This window comes from Montipora capricornis, chromosome 6 (assembly GCF_036669925.1).
Source record: "Montipora capricornis isolate CH-2021 chromosome 6, ASM3666992v2, whole genome shotgun sequence".
Lineage (NCBI taxonomy): Eukaryota > Metazoa > Cnidaria > Anthozoa > Scleractinia > Acroporidae > Montipora > Montipora capricornis.
In genome coordinates this window covers 37,284,157-37,311,656 of record NC_090888.1, presented here as the reverse complement: position 1 = coordinate 37,311,656, position 27,500 = coordinate 37,284,157, and the positions used below count along the sequence as shown (strand labels likewise).

Genomic DNA, 27,500 nt, shown 5'->3' with positions numbered 1-27,500 from the left:
TGCAGTAAAACCCCGCGTATAAGAACCTCCTATTTTCCAGTTAAGGTGAATAGGTTCTTACATATTTTATGCATAAGACAAAATAAACCTGTTTAGGTTTTAAATAGGTTCTTATTTTTTGAAAGAGTCTGAGTGGTGCAGGTCGTGAAATTTTAAATACAGATGTATAACATAAGACAGTGTTACTAGATTTACAGTCGGGACGATGGAATGTTCGTGGTGAAAGTTTACTACAAGAACGGGAAGGGCCCCTGGGAACTTACTGTTATCGAACCAGTTCCAGAAGTGTTCGAATGCCGTGCTTCTGAGTTTTTTTTGTGGCCAATCAGCGAAGAGGGGACTCTGATATTTTCATACACCAAGTAGTTTTGCTCATAGTTGCGTAGCGCGTTCAACGGGGAAAGTTTTTCGAGGAAAGTTTTCGAACAAAACGTTAACGAAGCCGGAAAAATTACAATCTTTAGCATGGCTGAAAGCAACAAACACTCTCCGATAAATGTTTACGGTGGGTCTTTCGAAGGTATGGTCAATTTTTATTGCTGATACCCGATGCAAGACTTTCACTTTCTGCACCTTTGCTCACTAACTTGTCTAGCACACAACACCAGCCTTACCTTTTACATCTCCATGTTCGTCGCATGACTTCTGAAACTTTGTACGGCGTGAAAATTTCCATTGCACGGCCCACGCAACTATACGCCGATTGAAAGTGGGAAATGCCGGCTAGCTGCAGCTAGCGCACTCACCTTCTTGCTTTGGAGCCAAACTCTCTTACCTTTTACTGTAGTTTGTGTGAATAATGTCCGAAGTTGGTAGTAGTGTTAAAGTTAGATTCGAGGGAGACCTCCAGCAAGTGCTCAAAGAAAGCTTGTCTCTGTTTCATGTTGTACATTTAAAAGCGGAGCAAAGACTTATAATTGAGAAAAATTAATATGTTTTTGGGTAACTGCCCACGGGCTACGGAAAGAATCTTTCCTCTCAACTGTTGCCTAGAGTTTTAAAGTCATTGAATACCAAAGTTTATGAATTCCCTAGTGATCCATTGATGGCAGTGATTTCTCGGCTTATGTCAATTGTTGAGGACCAGGTAAAGTGCCTGAGGTCACTAGGATTTCAGGTCGCTTACATAGGCAAAACCATTGATCTAACGAAAACCGCTGATCAGCAACCTTGGTTCTGGTCATTGCTGTATAAGATCTTCCGATTTACTGCGACTAGTGTTCAGCGAGTCTCGTTGCACCAGCAAGGGCAATACCTGATTGGTCCATAACACAATGCATCTGTCAACAAAAATACATGCAAGGATCTCAAGCTTCAAAAACAACATGGCTTATCTAAAGATAGAATCTCAAGAGTCTCAAGTTTTCGAAAGGTAGCCTGTGTACATCCGCCCGCTCTCCAAAATAAAAATGGGAAAGGTGCGTCTGTGATTTACCCTTGGTAACCGTGTTCAATACCATGTGATTTTTCCTGGAATGTGTGGAAAATTATTTGATTGGTTATTACCCTTCGATCATTACATCATTGAAACAACTAGTTTTGATTGGCTTTTATTTTTATTGTTCCACATCAACACCGTCAGAACCAACGTGAGCGACTTTACGATGAGTTCGTGTGTACTTTGTGCATGGTAAAAAATACGAATAAAAATCTTTTTGATTGTCAGAGAGGTTTTTCTTTTAAAGTACGTGCGAAATTTTATCTATGAAGTATAAGTACATTTGTAGGAATTGTTTGTGTCGGCGCTGAAGAAACGAAAGCGCATCAGACGAATCTTCACGTGGTCAATATAGCACGATTCAAAAGAATGTTCACTCGAAAACGTCTCCCGCTATCCCCTTACCAGTCAATGTAATTCCAACGCCTTGCTCGGACCAGCCTAGCCATTCTCAAGAACAATCTTTCCTTATCGATCATTGTGACGCAATACTGCCATCTATGGGCTGTATAGGTATGTGCTGCTGTGAAGGGTATGGTTTTCAAGCAGTGTACTCTAGCATAGGGTATATAAATCAGAGCGTTTGGGTCAGAATAGGGTATCATTTTTCACAAAACTGACCAGTTGGTTGAAGATTTTATCTACACTAAGGAAACCAGGCTTCTCAAAAATATAAAAAAATTAAATCGGCAAGTTTAAATTTTCACGACTCAGCCTCAACAGCCAGGGATCTACCACAGCTTGTACTTGTCAAGCAAATGGAAAATCAAAACATTTCTGCAAGAGATCGACCCTCGTGTTTGGTTATTGTACCGTTACGAAGTATAGGAGAGCAACAGATTAATTCTAATGATTTTGATTTGAGCGTTAAGGGTTTTGAGAAAACTGTAGATGTATTAAATGAGATTAAGAACAACACTTCTGCTGAGCAAGCCTTGTCGAGAGACTTCTTTCGGTTGTTGCGGGATGAATCCACGGCGCGCAAGAGACAATTGTCGCTGATAGTTGTCGACGAAAGTCACACCGTTGAAACTTGGTTTATGTAATTTTCGTTTTTAATACCATTGTATGTAGAATCAATCTTTTCATGCACGAAAGGTTGTGGGAATGTTTATGTCAAGTAACTGGATATCCACGCGTTTCCAGCAAAAACTTGACGGCTTTTCGCTCAACGTTCGACCGCAAAACCTACTGACATGGCCGTTGGCAAAACCAGGATCGGATCGGACCTGATGGGATCGGATCGGATTGACAAAACTGGTACCGGATCAATAACACCAGACAACGTGTTCAAATAGACCGCTTTCATAAATGGCGACCTTCTTTATATTCTTTTGTAGTTATGTTACTTAGACCTACTGCCCTCATTTAGAAACAAATATTCTTTTGAAATTTGCTCGTCGTAGCGAGGCTAGAAGGGCTTATGAGCATTTGAACAGAAGAGTATTTTATTTTGCGGCCATTACGAAAGAGGTCTATACTGTGCCTTTCTTTCTTGTTTAGTCGTCTCCTCATTATTGAGACTCGTCGAAATGTTTTTTCTCCAAAGGTGATTACAGATTCCGAAGCGGAATTATGAAAGATAGGATGTGACGAATTGACCGCGTACACAACGGTCTTCTTTTTCAAACATGAAAACTGAGGACAATTCTTTACTTTGTTCCAGTCCCTTCTAATTGCACAATAGACTGAGTTAGCAACAGAACAGGAATGTCAGTTGACGTCATGGCGCGCGCAGCAAAAATATCCAAATTAGGTCATATTAGAGTAGAATCCCAACTATTCTGCCAGCTCTCCTTTCATCAACGGACGTACCCTTTCTTTCTCAGGCTATTGTGCAATTGTCAGGGACTGGGGTTAAGTAAAAAATTGTTGTCAGTTTTCATGTTGGAAGAAGAAGACCGTCGCGCACGCAGTCAATTCGTCACATCGTATCTTTCATAATTCCGCTTCGGAATCTGTAATCACCTGTGGAAGAAAATCATTTCCACGAGTCTCAATAAATGAGGAGACGACTACACAAGAGAGAAAGGCACAGAATCCGACTTCTCCTGTCTTCAGCACGTCGTCTGGTGACCGTCTACTTTTGGCGGGGAGTTTGTTATTGATCCGGTCTGGTCCGATCCGATCCGACCCGATCTGGTCCGGTCCGATCGGGTCCAATCTAGGTTTTTGCCAACGGCCGACTGACATTTCTCTTTTAGATGCAGTCAAGCGAGTTTGTGTACTATACAATTTGTGGAAATCTGGATTTTTTTCAATTCAAAATGTGAACGGACTTTGCCGCATCTTTTCGTAATTGAAAACCTTCCTTGACAGGAGATCTGCGACTTGTTTAATTGTAAACTCAAAAATCTAGATCTATACATCCAGTGGTATTAAAAACGAAAATTACACTTACCAAGTTTCAACGGTGTGACTTTCGTCGACAATTAGGATTGGTGGACCAATCCACCAAGTCGCTTAGATAGCCTTTCGAAAACTTGAGACTCTTGAGATTCTTTCTCCAGATAAGCCATGTTGTTTTTAAAACTTGAGAGCCTTGTCTGTATTTTTATTGACAGATGTACTGTGTTATGGACCAATCAGGTATTGCCGTTGCTGGTGCAACGGAACTCGCTGAACACTAGTCGCATTAAAGATCGGACAGTCTCCCTATTTTTTCCGCCGAAACCCCTCCACTCCCCCCACCCACTCGGTAGTTATGTCGCTCTCCCCAGTTCGTGTTCGCTGTTTAAAAACAAAGGTGGCGGCAGTTTCTGCTCGATCCCCACGATCAAACGGGAAAATAGGGGACTGTGAACAGTCTGCCGATTTTGCAATGTCATGACATAACCTGACAGTTTAATGTTATTATAGACAATAACATAGCCATTATTATTATTGTTATCTGCAGTATACACGTATGGATGCTCTAATATTAAAAGTACATAGGGCGCAAAGCGTAGCCTATGTCCTCTTGCGGAACATAAGTCTCCATATAAAGGAGCGTTTTAAAATGATAAAATACATTGTATAAATATATATATATATATATATATATATATATATATATATATATATCATAACAATAATAATCCTTAAAATCCTAAATCCTAAAATTCTAATTTAAATTTAAATTTAAAAATAAATAAATAAATAAAAAAATCCTTAAAATTTTCTAACACTCTATAATTTCTAAAGTTCGTAAGATTATTTGACGATGGCCTTGAAGGCCCGCGCTATGTTAAGCGAACTTGAGATAATAGCTTTCTGCATCCTTCTGAGAACCTCCCTTCCTCTAGCGCCCACAAGTTTCTTTATTGTTTTCTCTAAATCTTTAGACCAACCGCCTAGCACATCAATCACTACGTTGCACTGTTCCACGACATAGCCAGGGTACTGCTTCCTTAACTCCCAGCGCAGTGGAGCATACTTTTCCGTCTTCTCCCTCTCCTTTTTCCTACGGTTGTCTAACCAGGGGCAACTCATTTCAACTGCCCAGACTCGTTTCCTCCTGTGATCCACAAATCTGACGTCCACTCTGTTGGCCTTGACATAGCTTTGTTCGGCATACACTGGTACATCCCAGTAAGCTTGAGCTTCCGGAGATTCGTACACTGGTTTGGGTCCCACTAACGAGTACCATGGTGGTACTGAGTCCACTAGCTGCAGGTCTTTACACACCTCAAAGAACAACACCTTAAGTGCAGCGTTGTGTCGCTCCAAGTACTTGGACTGTGCTAAAGCAGGACATCCTGCATGCAAGAACATGCGCAAGAGTTTCTGCAGCGCCTCCGCACAACCTACACGTGATCTCTCCTTGTGAAGTTTATTATTATTATTATTATTATTATTATTATTATTATTATTATTATTATTATTATTATTATTATTATTATTATTATTAAATTATATTGTGGTAGGACTAGTAGTAGTATTTTTTTTGTCCTACTTTCACACATATTCTTGTTGGTGAACCTGGCCTACAATGGCAAACTATTTTTGACGTCTGATAGCTAACGTCCTCGGTATTTTGCTCACTAAGCAGTGTTTCAGGTATCATTTGCATTTGATTTGGCCTAATCGGTAGTGGTTCCGACCTCTCAACAGGTAAACGTTGGCCCAGCTTCTGTCCCCGTATCGGCGTTTCAGTTTCTTTGTCTCCTTTAGTAGAACTAAGCGGTGAGAATGGGTGCTTCCTTTTTAGTCGCTGTTCCTGGATAGATTTCCCACTCTTCCACGATTTCTCAACTCTGTACCAACACGTGTTATACACATCGCGCGTTTATCACCCTCCAAAACTTCCACGCCTATCACTTTTGCAAACATTTTCGCAAACTCGCCTACAACATTTCTTCTTCCTCGTTTATCTCGAAAAACAAACCAACACAGCCTGCAACAATCGACCTCACTTGACACGACAGGATTCATGATGCAACCGAGATTTCGAACTAAACACAGAACAACTGTGTTACCTACAGTAAAAGGTAACAGAGTTTCCCACTTTCAATCGACAAATTTGCGTGGCCCGTGCAACGGAAAATTTCACGCCGTACAAAGTTTCAGAAGTCCTGCGGCGAACATGGAGATGTAAAAGGTAAGCTTGGCGTTGTGTACTAGACAAGTTAGTGAGCAATGGTGCAGAAAGTGAAAGTCGTGCATCGCGTATCAGCAATGAAAATTTACGATACCTTCGAAAGATCCGCCGTAAACATTTATCGGAGAGTGTTTCTTGCTTGCAGCGGTGCTAAAGCTTCGTTAACGTTTTGTTCTGAACTTTCCTCGAGAAACTTTCGATCGATCGATGAGGAAAACTACTTCGCGTAAGAAAATTTCAGTCTCCTCTTGGCTGATTGTTGTGGCCAGGGAATTCGAACGCTTCTGGAAGTGATTCGATAAGAGTAAGTGCCTAGGGGCTCTTCCCGTTCTTGTAGTTAACTTTCATCGTTCCGACTAGCTGCCCCTTGGTCTCCGAGAATATGCATCGTGTTGAAAACAATTTCTTTCATTCGTCCGTGTTTGCTCTGTTCTAAACCGGTCAAACCGGGACACTACAGTGTATCACCGTCTCATATTTTGCGCGTTTTCTTGACCAAATATGGTAAAATCACGTAATAGGGGAATAATAATAATAATAATTTTTCATTCCATAACTATTATGCACTTGTAAATTGAAAACCGCCCCCGGGACGTAGCTGGGGAGTATCGGGGATAGGGCCGTGGTATGACGCTTTTGTACCTGTGCATTTCACTGGAAGGGGGGGGGGGGGGGGGGGGGGGCAAATTTCAGGCTCTAGGTTCTTAATCCACTTGGTTCTTATACGTACGATTTTACTGTGCTTGAAGAAAGGAGTCCCTTAATACGATTTTTTTCCGGTTTGTTATAGGGTCGCACTCGTTCCACTTTGTTGAGTACGTTAGCGGTCGATTTGATTGAAAAGAATGCTTTAATACTTGATGCAGGAGGAGAGGAGGTAATGATGTTATTTTAGTAACACCAAAACACTGCACTATCCGTTATAGTAGAAAATGTTTATTGTTGTTTTTGTTTATTTGTTTTAAGGCTCCACCGAGAGAACGTAGGATGTTTCCGTCAATCCGGAACGTATTGCGTGGCAGAAGTCCAGTGAATAGATCCGTGTCTATGAGAGAAGCTCACTCAGCAGCTGATGACGCGGACTCAGATGACAGCTTTCCAAAGACCTGGGCGAAAAAGGTAACGTTCTCATTGATTGTTGATAAAATACAAAGGGGCGAATGCTCTTTGACCACGGAGTTGTACGGGACTGCTACATGGACCATATGATGGTGATAATTAACAACTGTTCACCGAAGTGGAGATGGCTAGCGGTGGATATTTACCGATCCGCGAAGCGCTAGCCACCGACACTGAGGTGAATAGTTGTTTTAGTATATACTAAAACAGTGAGATAATATACAGCACAAAGTTTTCTTCACTTGTCACGGATGCAAATCGGGACGCCATTTTTTCCCCAAGTTGCTCGGAGGTAAATAACACAGGATATTCGGAGTTTGACGAGCCAACAGCGCCCGCGTTCAACGCTATCCACTGTTTTAGTATATACTAATAATAAATATTTGGGAACTATTCACCGAAGTGGAGGTGGCTAGTGGTGGATATTTACCGATCCGCGAAACAGTGAGATAATATAGCACAAAAAGATGATTTTAACTCATTTATTCCTGCAAAGATTACAACAATCTCGGGCGGAAAGTGGGCGCGAATTGTTTGGAGGTGTATAGCAAAGGATATCCGGAGTTGAGTAGCCAATCAACGCGTGCGTTCAACGCTACCACTGTTTTGGTATATACCATACTAACAACAGAATATTAAGAGTGATAGTGATAATCATAATGACAGTAACTATAATAACTTTATTCAGTCTGTTCTAGTAATTTGGGAGGGAGACAGGAAATTAAAGCAGTGCAAATCAAATGTTGGTTTTTGGTGAGAGGTCAAAAGTGGACTACATGGAGAAAAACCTCTCTCCGCCAACATATGGCATCGAGTCCGGGTATCGAACCCGGGCAGCGACATTGGACAAGGAAGATGAGTGCTCTGCGCCAACCCTCCTGCCCTGCAACAAAACAGCGCTACTATCTATAATTCCATTTGTAAAGCGGGTTTTGGAGTTTTGCAAGAATGCTATGCCCTTGCAAATATATGCCTCTTTTACTTATATGCAGTTAATATATGTACTGCTTAGGCAAAAGAAAGGAGAAAGTCCGTGCAAAGTTTATTGACAGCCAAGAAATCGTCCAAGCCACCGAAAAAGTAAGTGAAGTTATTACCAAAAAAAGGACAATGACGCAGAATGGCTACTGTGTGCTAGTTAGTATTCACATTGAGGGAATTGAATGTCATGGTTTGCTTTTTATCCAATTTGGTTTTGCGTCTCTTAAACAGCAATTCCATTCACACCAGTAGTTTCGCCTTTTTGCCACCTTGTAATAAAGGTATCAAGCGACTAAATTGTTATTGTTATAAATCGCTTTTATGTACTTGTAGAGAACCAGCTGGTCGCTGCAAGAGTATGGAGTCCCTTGTGGTTCAAGAACAAAATATGAATAACCCAGTATTTTACACAGAAGATTCCAGCTCCGAGTCCAACACATCTGAAATGTCCAGACATCGTGGGGAGGATTCTTATTCTTATTCCAGTAGTCAATACGCGCGCTCACAGACCCCAGAACCAAGAAAAGAGAAAGCAACACTGAATTCACATCCTCACCTCGCACGTCATCACGCGTGAAGAAACCAGTGGTTCACTCAAAGTCGGTATCTCAGTTGGAACTTCAGGATCGTTTGTATAGGACACCATCTCGCGACCAGGATAAATCGTCGCCCTCTCGTGTATCTTACGAAGGCAGTTCGCCTGTGGAATATCAGGTTCGGTATGTCGGAGGGTACCGCTCGGGACCCGAAGATGAATCTGAAGAGCCAGTTAGGCTTATGCCTTATCATAAGTCTCCGACACGTCACCGAAAAGGTTCTGATCCGACGGACGCTACAGAAGAGCGACGACATATTAATCAACTAACTTCAACTGTATCTGAACACAATGTAGCTTGCACGCAATCTTTGTCTAAACCCCACGATGAAAGAGGGGAAGCTCAACGGAACTTAGGCAGATCGCCCACAAGCTCGCCCTATTTCCGGAGAAAAGCCTCTGATACTCAGACCTCTCTTAATAATGCACAATCTGTGGGTTCAAGTCCTGTTTCTGCGCCAAAGCAGAAGAAAACTGCTATCGTCTCGCCGTTGTTGGATGTGACAGATAACAGACCACGCTCGGTGCCACCTGGCCTTTTGATGTTTGATCCAACTGATCCTGAATCTGAAAGAGTCGAAGAGGTGAGTAACCACCTATCATTGCTCCATCAGCGTTACCTCAAGGGTTCGTATGTGCGTATCACCAGGAATAAGATTTAAATTGTTGTTTTGTAATAAGATTTGTCAAGGAAAGAAGGTAAGATTGGGGAATGGTAACTTAAGGACCATCCTTTTACTTGGCCCTTTTATTTGGGCTGGAAGCTTGTGAGAGCAGCCGTGTACGGAAAGAGGCAATTAAAACAAATAGTATAGACAGTCAATGTCTGTATGTGGCTACTGCTTTAGAAACTGAAGAACTGTGTGAATTTTAATTTCAATAGTGTAAAACAGAGACTGAAGAAGAATGTATGAATTCTTAGGAAAGATTGAGAAATAACAAATACGCGGCGAGGGAGCGGTTACTTAGAGAGACTTGAACCCACGACCGCTCCCACCTTTACCCATTCAGCCACTATGTAAGGATAGTACTGAATGTGTCTGTAATGAAAAATTGTGGACACACTGTAAATGATTTTAGAAACAGCACCCAGCTGGCTTCAATTTTTGCTCAGTTGGTGGAGCAAGTGCAGCCCAGTCGCGCGGGGTCATGGGATCGAAGCCCGTTAAGTCTGAATTTTTCAGGTTTGCCTACAACTGCCCCTGTGACCAAAAAATCAATTCTTATTTTTCTTTGGATTTCAAAACTATGTTAACGAAAGACTAAGCGACCAAACTTTTAAGACTTGATTTCAAAAAGACACCTGTTTATGTTAACTGGAATTTTCCTATTTAATGGTCCGCCATTACTAACTTTAAGATCTTGAGAGAGCTGGATCGAGGAGAAAATACGTCAAAGGCTAACTAGTTTAAGAATGCAATGAGCGTGTACGCCGTATAATTAATATGAAGCACGGGAGTTTTGGGCTTTCAGACTTTTGAACTCGCGTTTTGCAGAGATATAATAAGTTCATTCACACGCTGAAATTTTAAGCTAGTGAACCTTTGACGTCACTTTTTCCTGGATCCAACCCTCTGAGGTCCAATCCATCAGTTTTGAACGTGAGTAATCGCGGACCGTGAAATCCAGAACTCAAAGTAAACGGCCGTTGGATGAAAATCAAAGCTCAAAATTTTGCCAGTCAGGTGTTAAGCAAACAAACTTTCAAAATTTGAAGGAAAAAGGAAGTTTTTTGATCACAGGGGCACTTTAAGGTTGCTCCATATGGTTATTCGCTGTTCTGAGTGTTCATTTGGCGCTCGTTAATATCCTCTTAATCGCACATCTCTCAAGGGTATTGAAATAAACTTCTTAAAGACAAAACTACTCTTTTCAACCACCAGAGGTAAATTTACGGGGTCTTACCTGGAATTATAACTTTGTAAAGATAAGTTGTTTGCACTGTTTATTTTGCTTTTATTTTGATTTTCTTCCATTTCCTTCGGTGAAAATTTCCTTAACTTTGACATTACATGAAATTTGTTCAGAGGAATCTTCTGAAGGCCAAAAAAATCGGGGTTACAAAGGTAGTTTCGTCGCTTTTAGTGACAGAATTTCTTGATGAATTGGCAGACAGAAGGCGTAAACAGTAATTACCGCTCTGCAAAATTTGAAGAAATTTTACCGAAGAAAAACTGGAGATATTTCGCGTGAAAGTTTCGCATTTTTTCGATGGCACAGAATTCGAATTCACCAAAGTCACCATTTGAGCATTCGAGCAATTCCCAACTACGTGCACGCGTTCGTGTACCTCTGCTTGAGATCTATTGTTTACGTGGACGTGGGCGAAGAAATCGAATGAATTTGGAACGAGAGCTCAACCTCGAACTCTTCGCAGAAAGGGACAAAGGTTGGAGGAGTATCTTCTTCACATGGTCTGGAAATATTGGAATCCCCTTTTGGAGATTTTTGCTTGTTTTCCGTAGCGTTCACGACTCCAAGGACGGGTGTGTCGGCTTTTACTTCGGGTAGAAGAGCACAGAACGCGTCATCAGAAAGGAATGCAAATGCGAGAAATTTATTCACAAATAATTAGTTCATGGAAGTTTGGAAGTGTGGAAGTTTGGCAGTGAGGGTTAGGGTTAGGGTCACTACCACACTGCCAAACTTACACACTACCACACTACACTGAAAGTTTGGAAGTTTGGCAGTGTGGCAGTGACCCTAACCCTACCCACATTGCCAAACTTCCATGTACTAATTATTTGTGAGTAAATTTCTCGCATTTGCATTCCTTTCTGACGATGCGTTCTGTGCTCGTCTACCCGAAGTAAAAGCTGGTGTGTCCCTCGATCGATGGTTATTAGAATCAGAAAATTTGTTCAGAACAGTAGGAAATGATTTTTTTTAAACCATCTGTTGGACTCAAAAGATTTTGCAGTCTTCTTACGGAGAGGTAAACATTTCGAAAAAATGATACGTCCACACAATTTTGGCGAAAAAACAATTTTCAAAGTTGGGAAGCCATGTTCATTTACTTTCCGCGTGGGAGGGCCGCGCGTCAGTCGCGCCATCAGCCACTTTCAAGTAACCAAGGTTATGAAGCAATCTTAAGTTGCTTATCTAACTGCCAGGATCCTTTAAATTTTAATTTCACACTCACTCTTCCATTCCGATGACCACAAATCTCAACTGGAAGGTGGCATTCAGATAGCCAAAACCACACCTGTTGCATTTAGCCAAAACAAAAATTCATTCGCCCTCTCAACCGATAGATCACTCCGTATCACTCTGACATAAGTCACTCCCTTCTCACTAAACTATCGACAGATTAAGTTTCGTGGTTTAAGAAAAACAGCAAAACGTAGGTCTGAAATTGCTGTTTACCCAAACTCAATAAAACTGAGATGCATATATTTATTATATTGGCAAACTGGTCTGAGATGAGAAGGAGAATTCTGATTGGTTCTCTGAACGGTGCCAATTTTGCTAAACGGACCGCTAAGATGGACCAGTCACAAAGCAGCGTATATATAGGTTGCCAAACTGTTCCCATTTTCTCCGACATAAAAAGAAAAATGCGAGAAATGTTTTATTAAGTCATGGAGGAGTTCCAGTACGAATTTTACTTCCACAACCGTAAACACAAGCAGGCGGAAGACTCGAGGAATAGAAAGCCCAGCGCAAGAGAGCCAATATAATAAAAACCTTATTGAACTAGCTTGTTCGTTCCGTTCTGGGAAAATATTGGTCTCGTTTCTTTTTTGCAAGTCTATGGACCTCGCCTTTCAGGTTTGGTCCATAAACTTGCAAAAACAGGAACTCGACCAATATTTTCCCGGTACGTTCCTCACCCTAGTTCAATAACTTCTACATATGTACATAAATTTATGAAGCAGGTTTGTAGCAATCCTATTCACATCCTCGATGAGTTTTCTTTTGAACTCACAAAAGGACCAGCTCCTAGTTGGCTTGATAGCATTGATATCGCAGAGGTCATGGATTCAAATCCCGTTCGGGCTTCGTTTTCGTTACTGCTTTTATAAGCTTCGTTGCTGAAAATGCTTTTTTTTTCATGCAGTACATATGCATGTCTTTCATTTATTGAAGTCTTCCTAGCCGTGTTTCTTTGGCGGCAAACGCGAAGCTTAATCTCCTATTATCTGGCCGTAACCTCCCCTTGGTTAGCCCGCCGACTGCATGCCAAGCTTCTTATTGCAAAATAAGTGAAAATAACTGGGAACACTGTTATTTATCTAATTTGGCCTGATAATTGATGTTTCATTTTCAAATAGTGTCAGTTTCTTTAGTGTTGCCACACTTATTTGTCGATTCATTTCCAGGTATTGCATGAAAGGTCACCCTCTCTTCCCAAACTTGAAAGTATAATGTCACGTGAACAGATGCCAGTGTCCACTGGTAAGTGGTGTTACATGAGGTACATTGTTGAACATTCACACTGGTCAGTAGTAAAGTTGTAAAATTTCCACTCCAAATTACTGAAGAAACATTTGCAACAATTACTCCAATGATAACGTTATCCCATTTTTTTAAAATTAGTATTTGTGCTGAACTAAAGCAATTCAGGATACATTCTGGGTTTCCTTCATTTTCAGAATCGTTTCCCAGGCAAATCGAAAAGTTCCAAAACGAGATTTCGAAGCTAAAATGCGAAAAGCTTGACCTTGCAAGACAAAACTTGGTAAGTGGGGTTTTGTTTCTCTTTGACCGTACGGTTTTTTACGGGCTCACTCACGCGTATGCGTACGGCCCTCATACAGGGTTTTTTGTGATAGTTTTGATAGAAAAGGGCGCACGAATCACAATGATAACATTTAAAACATACTTAAACACATTGAACTTAAAAATCCTTATAACTCTTGAGAATTTATTTCCCAAACTGGTTTAGATTGAAAAGACCCACGGTTGTGTTTCTTTTATGGAATTACCTGAGCTGTTTTTGTAGAATAGAATGGAATATAATAGAATAGAATCTTTATTTAAAGTCACTGACAATGTATAGCACACTGGTGCTAGTTTGAGCGAGCAAGGACTATTAAAACTAAAGCTAGATACAAAATATTTAAAGTACATTTACATTAAAATGGGATAAAATTGGAATAAAATTAAGTAGCATAAAAAAATAAATAAATAAGAGGAACATTATTATAACTGCATATCAGCAAAGTCAATTTTGGAAATCAGATTTTTAAAAGAACTTAAGTCCTGAGATAATCTAATATTATCTTTAAGAGAATTCCATAAGTTAGGCCCTAAATTTCTAATTGATTTAACTTTAAGTCCATATGATGTTTTGTTATATCTAGGAAGACTATAAAATACGAGACCCCCTGAGATCATATGGTTTGGCACGTAAAAAGAAGAGATGCTTAATGTATGATGGAGCTACATCGATGATTTAGTGCTTTATACACTAGTAAGACAATATTTTGAAGTCGTCTGTTATACATTGTGGTCCTATTGGCCATCATTAATAATGATTGATAGTCCTTATCCTTATTTTGAGAAACTCGCTGTAATTCTCGTTCGTTTAAATTTTCAAGCTTATCTGAATCACTTTTAGAACGAAAGTGCCACACAGTTGAACAGTAATTAACGAATTGTATAACTTTAACTTAACATCAAAAGGGATAAGGCGTTTGAATCCGTTAAGAACGGTGCCTACTATTGTTATTGCGCATACGTTCTGCGCAACTCCAGACACTCGGATTTCCTATCGGTGATGCTTACTAATGCAGGGATATTTTTTGCGCGGTTTAAAACTATATAGAGAAAGTAGATCTTCGTAAGTACTCTTGGTATCCAAAATGAAAATTGGGGGTAACCATGCATTCTTTAGAGATAATTAAGCTTCAATTTGAGAGTGAACACCATACATTGCTTTGTATTTTAGACCTTTTTACAAATATTGTTCATGAATTATCTTTGAAAAATGCGTGGTTACCCCAATTTTCTTGTTGGATTTCAATAACACTTGTTAAGATCTACCTTTTCTGCATAATCATAAATCGGGGCAAACATACCTTTAAATTAGTAGGCACCGTCCTTAAGTACACTAATTTGTCTACTAATTTTGCGGCGTAGGCCAGCAATATGTTCATGAAAATTAACTTTGTCGTCAATGGTAACTCCAAGTAATTTAATACAGTTTTGTGTATTAAGGGGGCGGCCTTAAGTCGAGTAAACACGGTATTCAAATAGTATAAGTCAAAGTTATCAAAGCATTTGTTTGGACGCGATGTTAAAGCATGTACAGATGTCCAACAATGACAAAACGAGGCGTTTTCGCTAGTTATCAGTACACCGCCTTTGTAAAATATTTTCCTCCGCCGATATTTGGACGCACTTACGTATTATCGTGTATTTGGGGATACCCTGTAGCTTTCCACACGCGGTCTGTGATTCGAGAACGGAACATTGGAGGATACAACAGAAACAATGCACGTTGCCCTGATAACAAAGAAGCTACATGTCATAGGGACCAATAAAAATAGCGGTAAAAGGAAAAAGGAAAGGAACTTTATTTAAGTGTCTAGTCGATCTAGCGCTGGAGCACTAACTGGGGACACTGTAAACTGAAATTAAAAATTAAGCCAAATCAAGTCAAATGTTGGTTTTTGAGGAGCGGGGAAATCGGAGTCCCCAGCGAAAAACCTCTCGGTGTAGAGAAGAGAGGCAATAAACTCAACCCACATATGACGCCGAGTCTGGAAATCGAACCCGGGCCATATTGGTGGGTGGCGAGTGCTGTCACCACTGCGCCATCCCTGCAAAACACTGCATCCCCGCAGTCCGGAATAGCTACAGGATTACCCTGTATTTGTGCTTACATGTTGTAATACGAGCCCATGTTCCCTGTGCCTCTGTATATGGATGATGATGAATTTTTTTTTCCCCTTCAGTTGCTGCAGCGTGAAAACCGTGCAATTAAGGACAAAGCAATGCAGCAGACCGCTGACCTGTATGAGGCGCGATGTGAAATAGCACGACTCCGGTCCCTTTTACCCAGTGAATATATTAGCCTGAGAGACTCCTCCCGAGTAGAAACTATCACAGTGCGAGAAGGGAGCATCTCGTCTCCGAAAGGGAGTCTTGCCGTGAGAGATGTAACGACAGGAATGTATAAGAGGGAAAGAGAAGAACCAACAGAAGTGTCTACAAGGTCTTCGCGTGTGTAGAGTAAAGTCTACACACGGGGCTCTGACGAAAATAAAAGATGCCACGCATAAGGTTTATATGAAAAAAGAAAAAAAAGATTCCTTTTGTATATTCTGGCCGACGTTTATGGCAAATTACAGTTGGTTAAGGTTGACTTTGTGTAAAAGTCAGTTGATTTTTGTTTCCTTTGGTGGATAATCCCACCATTAATATTTCTAGCTAAGCAGTTGAAACAAAAAATCACTTTACTTAGAACAATCAATATTTCAAACCACTACATAACACTGCTTATGATTGGTAGAACATTCTGTTGGAAAGCAGCTGTCCAGTAGATTCTGTGGTAATAGCAGATATAAAAACAAAGATCAAATGTTTTAGCCTTAATTCTTGAAGCTCGAGATAGCTGATAGGTAAGCTTAAGGATAGTATGATGACTATTGGTGTATTGATGGAGTAAAAAAATATTGTAATTGTTTAGAAATTCAGCTTGTCTTTCGAAATGACATCGATAAACTGCCCTTTTTTTCGCTGTAAAGAGAAAAGAATGTATTTTTTTTGTGGTCGATTTCCTTCCTTTTTTTTTTCAACATGGACGTCACTGAAATCATTCGGGGAAGAGATCTTTAGGCATTGAGGCAATTACCATTTGAAATAGTCTAGGTTTTTTGGCGATTTAGCAACTGAAACACTGGCACGGAAGAGCTTGGTTTTTGAACTTTAGTAAGGCGAAGAGATCACTCTAGATTGATTAGAGGCTCGATTATTTTTAATTTTACTTTTTTTACGCAACTTGTTTCAAAATTGGTATATCCATAAGAAGTTAGTTGCTACCTTAGGATCTCTCTCAAACGCTTACAAACAATTTCTTCCCAAGAGTCACGTGAGTTGGGTTAATACTGATTCAATTTTTGTAGTCGGGTTGTCGCAATTTGAGAGAACTTTACGCGATAATAAAAGTACCTCAAAGCATTCCTGGTCTTGCTAGTAAATTATGCAAATTTTCATGTGCACTGAAGAACAGTCGGAACAGTACAACATAGTAAGGGAACAAACAACTTTACTATGCACTTACCGGTACGCGAACTCGGACCTTGCAGATCTTTAATCCTGTGTCTTCACCACTACACTACAACGACGGACATGCTCAACCCAACACAGCTTTCTTGTATAATAAGTTAATTGATATCCATGAATAATAACAAAAACTAATCCTAACCTGACCCTAATATTTCTCTAGGTTTAATTTAGGCTGGAAAAAAAGTTCTTCAATTCATTTGAGTGCGTATTCAACCCAAGTAAAATGAGGATCACCAATTCAACCTAGGTAAAAGCGGATTCAACCTGTGAACGGATTTTACCGGTAACACAATACTTCTTATTCCCCCACATATTTAATTAACAAATTTCCTTTATATCGTCTATTTATTCATTTGAACGGTACTGCAGTGCCCCAACCTCAATTTCTTTCTTTCGCAATTGTTAAATTTCATGCACCACAAAACAAATATTTTACGTCAACTCCTTGCACTGTCCTTGTTTTCCCCTTTCCTTTAAAACCAATATGATTTGATTTGTATTAATTTGATTTCATTTCATTTATGTACGACCCCACAAGCTATTTAACGTATGTTTCCTCTTTATTACTGTATATATTAATTAGTTTTATTGCCCATAAAAGCCATTATGCAGGTTGAATCCAATTTGACCTACTATTTTAGATTGGTGATCCTCATTTCCCCTAGGTTAAATACGCACTCAGTTGAATTGAAGAACATTTTTTTGGAGCCTAAATTAAGCCTAGAAAAAAATTAGGGTCAGGTTAAGATTAGTCTTGGTTATTATACATGGATATCAATTGACTTATTATAGAAAAGTAAATGAAAAGAACTGTGTTGGGTTGAGCGTGCCCGTCGTTGTAGTGTAGTGGTGAAGACACAGGACTATCGATCTGGAGGGTCCGCGTTCGAGTACCGGTAAGTGCCTAGTATAGTTGTTCTTTGTTCCCTTGCTGTGTTGTAATATTGAGACTGAATGGGTAAGTGTATGAATACAGAAACCGATAAGATGATACGAAACATTACTTTAAGAAAATGAGTAGTATACCAAGTGGGGGTTTCTACGGCAGATGGAGCTGTGGAGCCCTGGAGCTCCACAACCCTAACCCCAACGCTATCCCTAACCCTAAACTCCAGCAACGAACCCTAACCCTAACCCTTTACTCAAACGTTTAAAAAACTATTTTTTCAAGTTTTCACCTCTTTTCTTACATGATGTTACTGCCGTTGAGTGGTCAGCGCTATTGTTTTCTAATGAGACGTGATTTGAATATTTAATAACTTCAACGGGACCGATACACTTGATTCAGTACACACATAAGGGTCCATATTGTTTTCTATGAGAATATTTAATAACCAGGACAGGATCGTCACAATTGATTGCACATATACAAACCGCACAATGAGCTATGTCCACATGCCTGAACATGCCCGATTGGCGCCACAATGACACTAGTTTCAGCCAGGGAAAATTAGTAGTCATAGCAAGAAAAATTCTGTCACCGAGGATTTCAACACAAGTGCTAGCGGAGTGTGGAGCAGAGACAAGTGGTTTATGAGTAGTAGCATGGCTTTCATTTGTGACATTTGTGAGAAACAGTTCCCCCAGAAGAGAAATCTTGTGCGACATAAGGAATCTATTCACTATGGAAGTTCTTTTACTTGCGAACGAAAAATCGAAAAGATGCACTTTTCGCACCATGTCTAAGGAAAAGTACGCCTGATCGCAGGTTACGTCATATGAAGAAACATTCTCAAGAGAAACTTCACAAATGCCAGTTTTGTTCCCGCAAGTTATATCGCCGCCGCCGATACATGTTTAAAACACCAAAAGCTGTGTGAGTTTGAGAAGGAAGATGATCATCGCGATAGCATCAAGCGAAAATATCCAGAAGGAGAAGAAAATGGAGAGCAGAGAGCAAAACAATCGAGATGTTATGACGCAACCGTCAACACGACTACGGAGGGGAATAATGTACACTCAGGCGAAGATACTGGTTGTTCTGAATACCATGCGCTTTGACGACCGCAAGGAAAGACTCACTGAAAACCTTCAAGTTTAAGCCTCGAATTCAAGAAAAACACGATATAAGTAGCAAGGATGGCACAGTCGGTTAGTGCGCGGCCTTGGTGTAAGAGGTCCTGAGTTCAATTCCTGGATCTCGCATCCTTGTTTCGACTTCTTTCCTTTCCGTGCAGCTAAGTAGCTTTAAATACCCGTAAAACGGAGCACTGATGGAGAGAGGGGAGTAAAGCGCACCGTCGACCTCAGGTTTGTCAGTTGAATTCCTGTTACGAGTTATCGACGTTAAATAATGTTACTTTACTTTTAAGAAAAACACTACCTCAGTAGGTTACTATATGCTAAGAAGGCATCCTAGTCAATCGTCTAAGTCAAGAACTGAAAACTAAGAGGGGACTCAAGTGGTTTATCAGCGTTCAAGTCAAGTTATTCAAGCGAAAGTGGACGGGTCTGACGAGATTTCAGAACCCCATTTCCGAAGCCTTTGCATGACAACGGTAAACGTTCACGAAATTGAAGAGCAGCTTAGCGAAGTGAACCAGAAGATTTTGAGCACTTTTACAAGCTATCAGAAGGAAGGAAGTGGTTGGATGCATTGAAAGGTTGGAGCTATCTGCCTTTACCTAAAATGTTGAAGGATAAGAAAGCCATCATTGAAAACAAAGACAACAAGTGTTTCATGTGGAGCGTCTTGGCGGCCTTACATCCTGTTCCTTACAAATCTAACCCCGAGCGAATTCATCATTACCAACCTTATGTCAACGAACTGAACTTGGATGGTATCGAGTGTCCTGTATCAATCAGTAAGATCGTAAAGTTTGAGAAACAAAACAAGATTGCATTCAACGTCTTCGGATTCGAAGAAGGAGATTTGTTTCCCGTACAACTCACTAAAGAACGCGAGTTTCCCGTGCATGTCAGTTTGCTGTTGTTTTGAAAAGGGGAGAAACGACATTACTGTTTAATCAAAAATCTCAACCGACTGCTTTCCAGTCAAGCAGGGCACAAAGCTCAATGTATTACACTACTGCCCTTATTGTCTTCAAGGCTTCGTGCGGGAAGTCAGCTACTTGAAGACCACAAGCCACTGTGTAGTCAGCATGGACCCCAGCGAGTAGAACTTCCCAATGAGGATAACATGTTTCTCCAGTTTAAAGATTTTCAGAAACAGCTTCGAGTCCCCTTTGTCATTTATGCTGATTTCGAGAGCCTGACCATCAAGCTTCGGTCCGCCTCGCTGGATCCTCGCAAGTCCTCGACGGAGAAATTTCAGAAACATCAAGCTGCATGGTTTTGTTTACGTAATTGTCTCTCCAAAACCAGAATACTGTAAACCTCCCGTAGTCTATCGCGGAGCAGATGCAGTGGATATGTTCCTAGAAGCGTTACAACAAGAAGAGGGAAGAATCCATCATATTCTCTTAAAAGAGACTGTTCCGATGCAGTTGAGCCCTTCCGAAGAACAAGAATTTCAACAAGCCACTCATTGTCACATTTGTAGAGAAGAACTTGATGTTGATCGGGTTCGAGATCACTGCCATCTTACTGGTAAATTCAGAGGGGCGGCCCATAACGCTTGCAATTTGAATTTTCAATTCACGGGTCGAATTCCGGTCATTCTTCATAACCTCAGAGGCTACGACTCCCACCTCATTATGCTGAGCGCGGGAAAGTTGAAGAACAAGACCATCAATTGCATTCCAAACAATATGGAAAAGTGTATTTCCTTCTCGATTGGCCCCTTGGATTTTCTGGACTCGCTTCAGTTCAGGAATGCTTCTTTAGAAAAGCTTGTTTCGAATCTGGCAAAGGAGGGAGATGCTAAATTTCATGTTCTCAAGCGCTACATCGAGGCGAGCAAAGTACCTCTGCTGTTGAGAAAAGGCGTGTATCCATACGATTATATGGACGATATGAGCAAGTTTCAAGAGCGACAACTCCCACCCAAAGAAGCCTTCTTCAGCCAGCTTACCGAAGAGCATATCAGCGATGAAGATAACAAGCATGCACAAACAGTGTTTATAAGGTTTCACTTGTTGCAAACTCTTGGCGAGTACCACGATCTCTATCTTCTCTCCGACGTATCTGGCTGATGTCTTCGAAAACTTTCGAAGCATCTGTTTGAACTACTATGGATTAGACCCCACTCATTACTGCACCTCTCCTGGTTTGGCTTGGTCCGCCTGCCTTAAGATGACGCATGTGGAATTAGAATTATTAACCGACCCGGACATGTACTTGTTTGTCGAAGAGGGCATCCGAGGCGGTATTTCCATTATCAGCAATCGTTACGGCACGGCAAACAACCCATATGTACTTGGTTATGACTCGACTCAGGACATTAACTATATCATGTACTTGGACGCCAACAATTTGTATGGATGGGCCATGAGTCAACCTCGCCCAATGCACGACTTTTTCTGGTTGACGGAGCATGAAACTGAGGAGCTGAATGTCATGTCTATACCCGATGATGGTGAAGATGGGTACATTCTTGAAGTAGATCTAGAAGTCATTCTTGAAGTAGATCAACTCCATGCTCTCCACTCAAATTATCCCCTAGCGCCCGAGAAGATGAAAGTGACCCCAAACATGCTGTCTCCCTACTGTCAGCAGTTGGCACAACACTTGAACCTGGGTGGTGCGCCCGTACCTAAACTGTTCCCAAATCTCTGCGACAAAACGCACTACATTCTTCATTACCGCAACCTGAAGCTGTACTTAGACCTTGGCATGAAGCTAACAAAGATCCATCGGGTGCTTGGTTTTGCACAGACTACGTGGTTAAAGAGTTACATCGACTTCAATACTGAAAAAAGAAAACAAGCGTCCAACGACTTTGAAAAAGATTTTTTCAAACTTATGAACAATGCGGTGTTTGGCAAAATGATGGAAAACCTGCGAAAGCGTGTGAATGTCAAGCTTGTAACAAACCCAAACAAACTCAACAAACTGACCGCCTCACCCGCCTTTGATGCCTTCCGCGCATCTTTTCTGAAGATCTTACCGCCATCTGTCTAAAGTCCTGATGTACGATTTTCACTACTACTAGCATTGTGTTGTTGTTTCTCCGATTTTGAAAAGTTCAAATCAAAAAATAATTTCTAGATAGAGATAAAAGTTTTAACAACAGTTGAATAAAAATCCACTTCGATAAACTAAAGAAGGCACCGGTGACGCGAGCAACAAAGATTATACATATCCCGACCAAACAAAGCAAATTTTGCGGGCACTGTTTTTAATCTTTTTGTAGAGAAAAGAAGTCATTCATGCGTTACTGTACTTGCATAGTTTTTGGTGATGAAACTCAATGTTCACTTCTACTGGGAGTGCTTTTTTTTTCATATTTCGCTTCAAAACATTTTTTTTTGATTGAGGTAATCACTGCTATGATGAGGCGTTTTTTTTGCGTGCCGTTTGTTTTTTTTTTAATTTTTTTATGAGAACTATTTCTCGCCAACACCACAAATTCGAACACCAACTTGGCGTCTCCCTATAAAGCTCTGTAAATTTGAGTGACATGTTTCGGCAAATAATATAGAAACAATGCCTCAAACAGACTTGAGACTTGGAGTGGTTATTTTTGTATTAGTCTTGAGTAACATGTTATTTTCTTGGCTTCTTTCTTTGAACGGTTTTGTTATTTAAAGTGGATACGTATTTTTAAAAAGTGGTTTAATCGGTTCTTCCTTTGTTCAGGAATGAACAAATGGAATTAAAAAACAATTATCATTCGATGTATTTTGTCCTTCCTTTTCATTGACCGAGAGCCCACGTGACCTGCAAATAATTGCCTACAAATAAGTGTTTTGCTGCAAATAATATTCTGCTCATGCGCAGTTGACATCACGCTCTTGTGAGAAAATGGCAGATCGGTTCCCCCGAGCTGTCAGAGAATGACTCGACATCTTTAGTTGATCGAAAGAACAGTGAGAATACTAAGAAAGGAACAAAAGTTGCACTCAACGTATTTCGAGAGTATCTCAAGGAAAGAAAGGTAGACGAAGAGTCACTCGTGTCATCGACGCGAAGGACAAGTTGGCGAGTGCATATGTACTGAAGAGATTTTATGCTGAAGCCAGAAAAAAGAATGGCGAGCTTTACACCAAAGCTTCACTTGTCGGTATACGCTTTGAAAACTGTGAAATTCTTCCGCTTTGTTGATGCCTAGTGTTATTGAACGTTTGACTCTAAGTACAATTTGAAGTCTAAAAATATAATTATGCTGAGAAGGAAAACAATCGATTGGTGCCATTACTCCACTCTGCAAGGCAGCGCGCTTACGGCTTCTCGGAAACAAAAACAAAAAAGAAACTCGGTGATCGAATGATAAAACAATTATTGGACGCGTTTATCGCAAAATATCGTGATTTGTCACTGTCTCGCAGATCAATTATTTGCCTCAGCCTTCGGCTTCGGCAAATAATTGATCTCCTCGCCACTGACAAATCACGATATTTTGCGATAACCGCGTCCAATAATTGTTAATTATCTGTACTCTTTTGGACATAAAGAAAAAGTTGATTTGTTTTGCTCTAAATTGCGGGCGTTTGCCCGACTGGTTTTCGATGTGCCTCGACAGTGACAAGAAAATTTTGCCCTTATGTTATAAACACGTAATCGCAATGAGTTCTCGTAAAATTAGGGGGAAATTTCACTGGCTTGTATTTTAAGAAGTTTGCTTAAAGCACATCAAAATGAAATACATCAAAATGTGAATGATCTCGTTTTCAGAGATAAAGTGGAATAAAAGTTCATCAGTAAAACTCTTTTTTGACCTTGAACTGACAAAGTTTTTTTTATGGCTTCTAATTGTAGCGTCATTCCTATTCGCTGGCTATTGACAGTTGACTCTGAAATGGCTTTTTTCCTTTCCCATTCGAACGCTGAGGGTGTGCTTGTTTTCTTTTAAAACTAATGCGGTTCAAGAAAAATTCATTGCCAAACTGGTGAATTCCAAAGTAAATTTCACTCGAAAAACCGATATCGTACTAATCCCTTCGTGATTCGTGCGATATCGATTTTGAGCGTAAAATTTACCATGGAATTCACTAGTTAGGAAATGAATTTTTCTATAGAAGAAAGCAAAGAAAATGATTTAATGATCAAAGCATCAACCGGAAACATCAAAAGGCGGACAATTCGAAACCTTTTATTTTCACTAACCCTACAGGCAGTAAGAATAAATAACCAGGGATGCGCTTTTTAGGCTTGGCTAAATCTATTGCTGTGCTGATTGTTGAGGTCCCATTAGGGGAGGGAGGAATCTAAGTATCCCGTATCCAGTTAATTCCTGTGGTTAGTATCACTATAATACCAGTTCGGTTTTTTAAATACCATGCATCCCGTTAATTTTCCACCCAAATATCCCATATCCCTATAAGTTTTTTTACCTAAATATCCCGTATTCCCGATAATCCTCAAAGGGGCCTCGTTGTTTCCATTGGCAAATTTAGTAGCATTAATAATAAGAAATAACCTCTTTCTGTTTTTACAACAAATAACTTCTAGTTAAATTATAGTTATCTTTCTGGTAATCTCTCCCCATTTTCCAAAGTTTACCCGTGCTTGTTTTTCACTGTAACTGGGCAAATGTTTGTGCATGCCACGGATACGCCCTTACAGGTGTCTTGTTTACATTTGCTCTGGCTGATTTTTGCCGTCTAGTTTGATAGACCCTTTCACGGTTTTTACTGTCTGGGGGGCAAACACTTTTGCCACTACTTTAAATAGTTTTATTGATATCATTCATTCAACAGAAAATAAGGCCATTAAGGAAAGTATCTCGTCCGTAAATTCGAATATAAATCTTCGCGTTTTGATTCTAATTTCGCGGCAATTTGCCTTGATGATTTTAGAAGGGTTTGTATGGAATCTTAAAAATTCGTTTATGGTCGTTGTAGCCTGAATCTGTTCTTTATATTTCATGAAAATTATCTCAGATGGTATAAATGTCTTTTAAAAGACACTATCACTGTGGAAATCTGTCTCTGTTGGCCAAAATCCCATACATTTACTGTAAATTTAGCTGTGTTCGCCCCCCAACTAAGATGGCGCCAAAAACCGTGGAAGGGTCTATTGACCAGAGAATCTATAAGTATTAAGTGACTTGAGTTTCTGTCGCACTTATAGCCTACAAGGCCTTCTAATTATTGAACTACAAGATCATTTACCATGGTTCATCTTACATTTAAATTTCTCGGAGCAGAAAGTTGACACAACATTGAGAAAGTGATCGGGGATCGAAGAACTTGGTAGGGTCCAACGCGTTTGTTGACTATTCCTAAGTCATATCCAAGATGGCGCTCTCCAGGGTCACGAGGCAACTTCAAAGTGCTCGCGTCACATTTTAACAAGGAACTGGACAAAAAGGCAATTTTTTTCGAATTCCTGGGGAAAAATTTTAGCAATTTAGCGAAGCTTCTTTATAGACCGTACTTTCCCTTTAAACATTCAACCTAGGTAAAATGAGGATCACCAATTTAACCTAGGTAAAAATTGATTCAACCTGATAACAGATTTGACTGACAACATTTGTGCCTGATGGCCGTCAGATTGTGACTGACGAAATTGTGAAATATGAAATTTCATATGAAATTTTTATAGCTACCTCAGTTGGAATCGGAGCTACGAGAATACCTGGATATTTTTCATCCATTCTTCCTTCCCTCGCCGCTGGCAAATCAACGCTCGTGGTCTTCCATGCAGCCAAGTGGTTAGACCAAAGATAGTTCTTGGAAAGTTTTGTTTTTCCTTTACGAAGTAGAGAGATAAACCACACCACATAAAAAAAAACCATATGAAGCCTTGAAGCACTCGCTTTAATCTCTTACAATTTCTTTCTAGGTACAGAGATAAAAAGGAAACATATACAATTTTTTTTTTCTGCTTAGTTGGGAAGAAGTGAGTAGTGGATCGGGTGGGTCTGAATCATCATTCGTCGCGATCAGCTTGTTCATCATACGGACTGTATTGTGAAATCTGCGATAAGAAGTACATCACTGAAATCAGTATGCGCTCACTAAGGCTATACGTGACTCTTCTAAAAGTTATTGTGGTAACAATTCAAGCATCTTAGCCCTCAGATGTAAATACTTACGGACTGTGTTCGATTCTCTATTGCAACACGTAGGGAAAAAACAAGTTTATTGATCCACAACGGGGTGCGGTTTACTTATAGCAAAGCAAATTTCACCATGGATCTGACATATACAGTTTTTTTTGTCAAGAAAAGTTAATAAACTACTAAAGGAGAGTACATCACCTCACTTGTGCCGTAACCCCGTTTTCCAAAGAAACAACGACGTCTTCGGCGAATCCAAACGAGGCAATTCTGATTTGACATACGCCTCACCAACTGCCCACGGCGCTCTTGGATTCTGTTTGTGAGGAAATCAGCTTGAGATTCATCAGGCTCTCTTAAAGAATCGTACGGTTCCTCAACAGACCAGTTTACAAACAGAGATAAGCTTACAAGTATTACAAGAATCACCAATATTGGAGTCTTCTTCATGTTGCTTGTTAAGCTTAGTCAGCCAAACTATGATTCCACACTTGGCGAATATTAAGACCTTTGACGGCTTCTGAACAAATTGGTGACTTGTCGAGGCCGCTTTTATTAATACACGTCGAACAATAATTGCGATACTTAAACTTGATTCGTTTTTCTATTCAACCCACACCCTCGACTGCGACTGAGGTTGACTGAAAACAATCAAACGCAGCCGCGTGTCTTTCAGCTCTTTGGTTATGAATAAGAAAGCATCCGTTCTTTCATTGCTCTTTGGCGCTAATTGGAAAATTTAACGGAAACAGATGTTTAACTGATGGGAATAAAAAACGACGCCAACACTCCAGCATCGTTGATGTCAACACCATTTTATTATTAGATATTAAAAAACTAGAAATGGGACTGTGTATAGTGAAAAATCAGTAAGAATCACTTCTGAAAAGATGTCGAAATATTGCTTTGGATTTGTATGAGCTGAGCGTGGTCAATTGGGTAACGTTTAAATACTGAATGTGAACCCATAGAATAATGTCACAGCATGATGCAATAAATACAAATCTTCCATTAAACTAACAATATGTTATCAATATGTTCCTAGTTCCTTGCTGTAACCGTTTGATTTTGAGTGTATTTTTGTCACGGTTTAACGCAAAAACATCCTCATTTTGAGCAATCATTTGCTCCTCGAGCCTCCAAAAAGATTTGGAACATTGTTAGACTTTTAATTATCAGCCCGTTACTCGATGTACTAAGTTGCAGTTAGCTAATATTTCTTTCGATTAAAAACGTTTCTGTACCTGTCAAAGTTTATTGCGTGGGGGCGAATGTGCGATTAACTGGAATGCGCGCTAAATTAGGCATTAATAATCGTTCAGAAGAGTGTGTAATATTAATTTTAAAGAAAACTAAATTATAACTCAATATGTACACCTGTTCTGTACAATACGGGAAACCAACATCACTTTTAAAAACATAACTCCACCGTGGGATACCAGGAATTGAATGGTATTCAAAAAATAACAGGCGGTAAAATGACTAAAAC

General features: G+C 40.1%; 1 protein-coding gene and 1 pseudogene across 1 annotated transcript in view; both read left to right on the top strand.

The window, feature by feature from the left end:
- Positions 1–16,839, top strand: part of LOC138052056 (rap1 GTPase-activating protein 1-like) — a 45,373-nt gene extending 28,534 nt beyond the window's left edge. Inside the window, 8 exon segments of the mRNA XM_068898410.1 lie at positions 6,808–6,894; positions 6,984–7,136; positions 8,149–8,216; positions 8,451–8,653; positions 8,656–9,296; positions 13,035–13,110; positions 13,308–13,393; positions 15,615–16,839. Of these exon segments, the coding sequence (XP_068754511.1) occupies positions 6,808–6,894; positions 6,984–7,136; positions 8,149–8,216; positions 8,451–8,653; positions 8,656–9,296; positions 13,035–13,110; positions 13,308–13,393; positions 15,615–15,890 (1,590 nt within the window). The 3' untranslated portion in view covers positions 15,891–16,839.
- A 1,703-nt stretch (positions 16,840–18,542) lies between these two features.
- On the top strand, positions 18,543–22,821 carry LOC138050481 (uncharacterized; annotated as a pseudogene).
- The last annotated feature ends 4,679 nt before the right edge of the window (positions 22,822–27,500 follow it).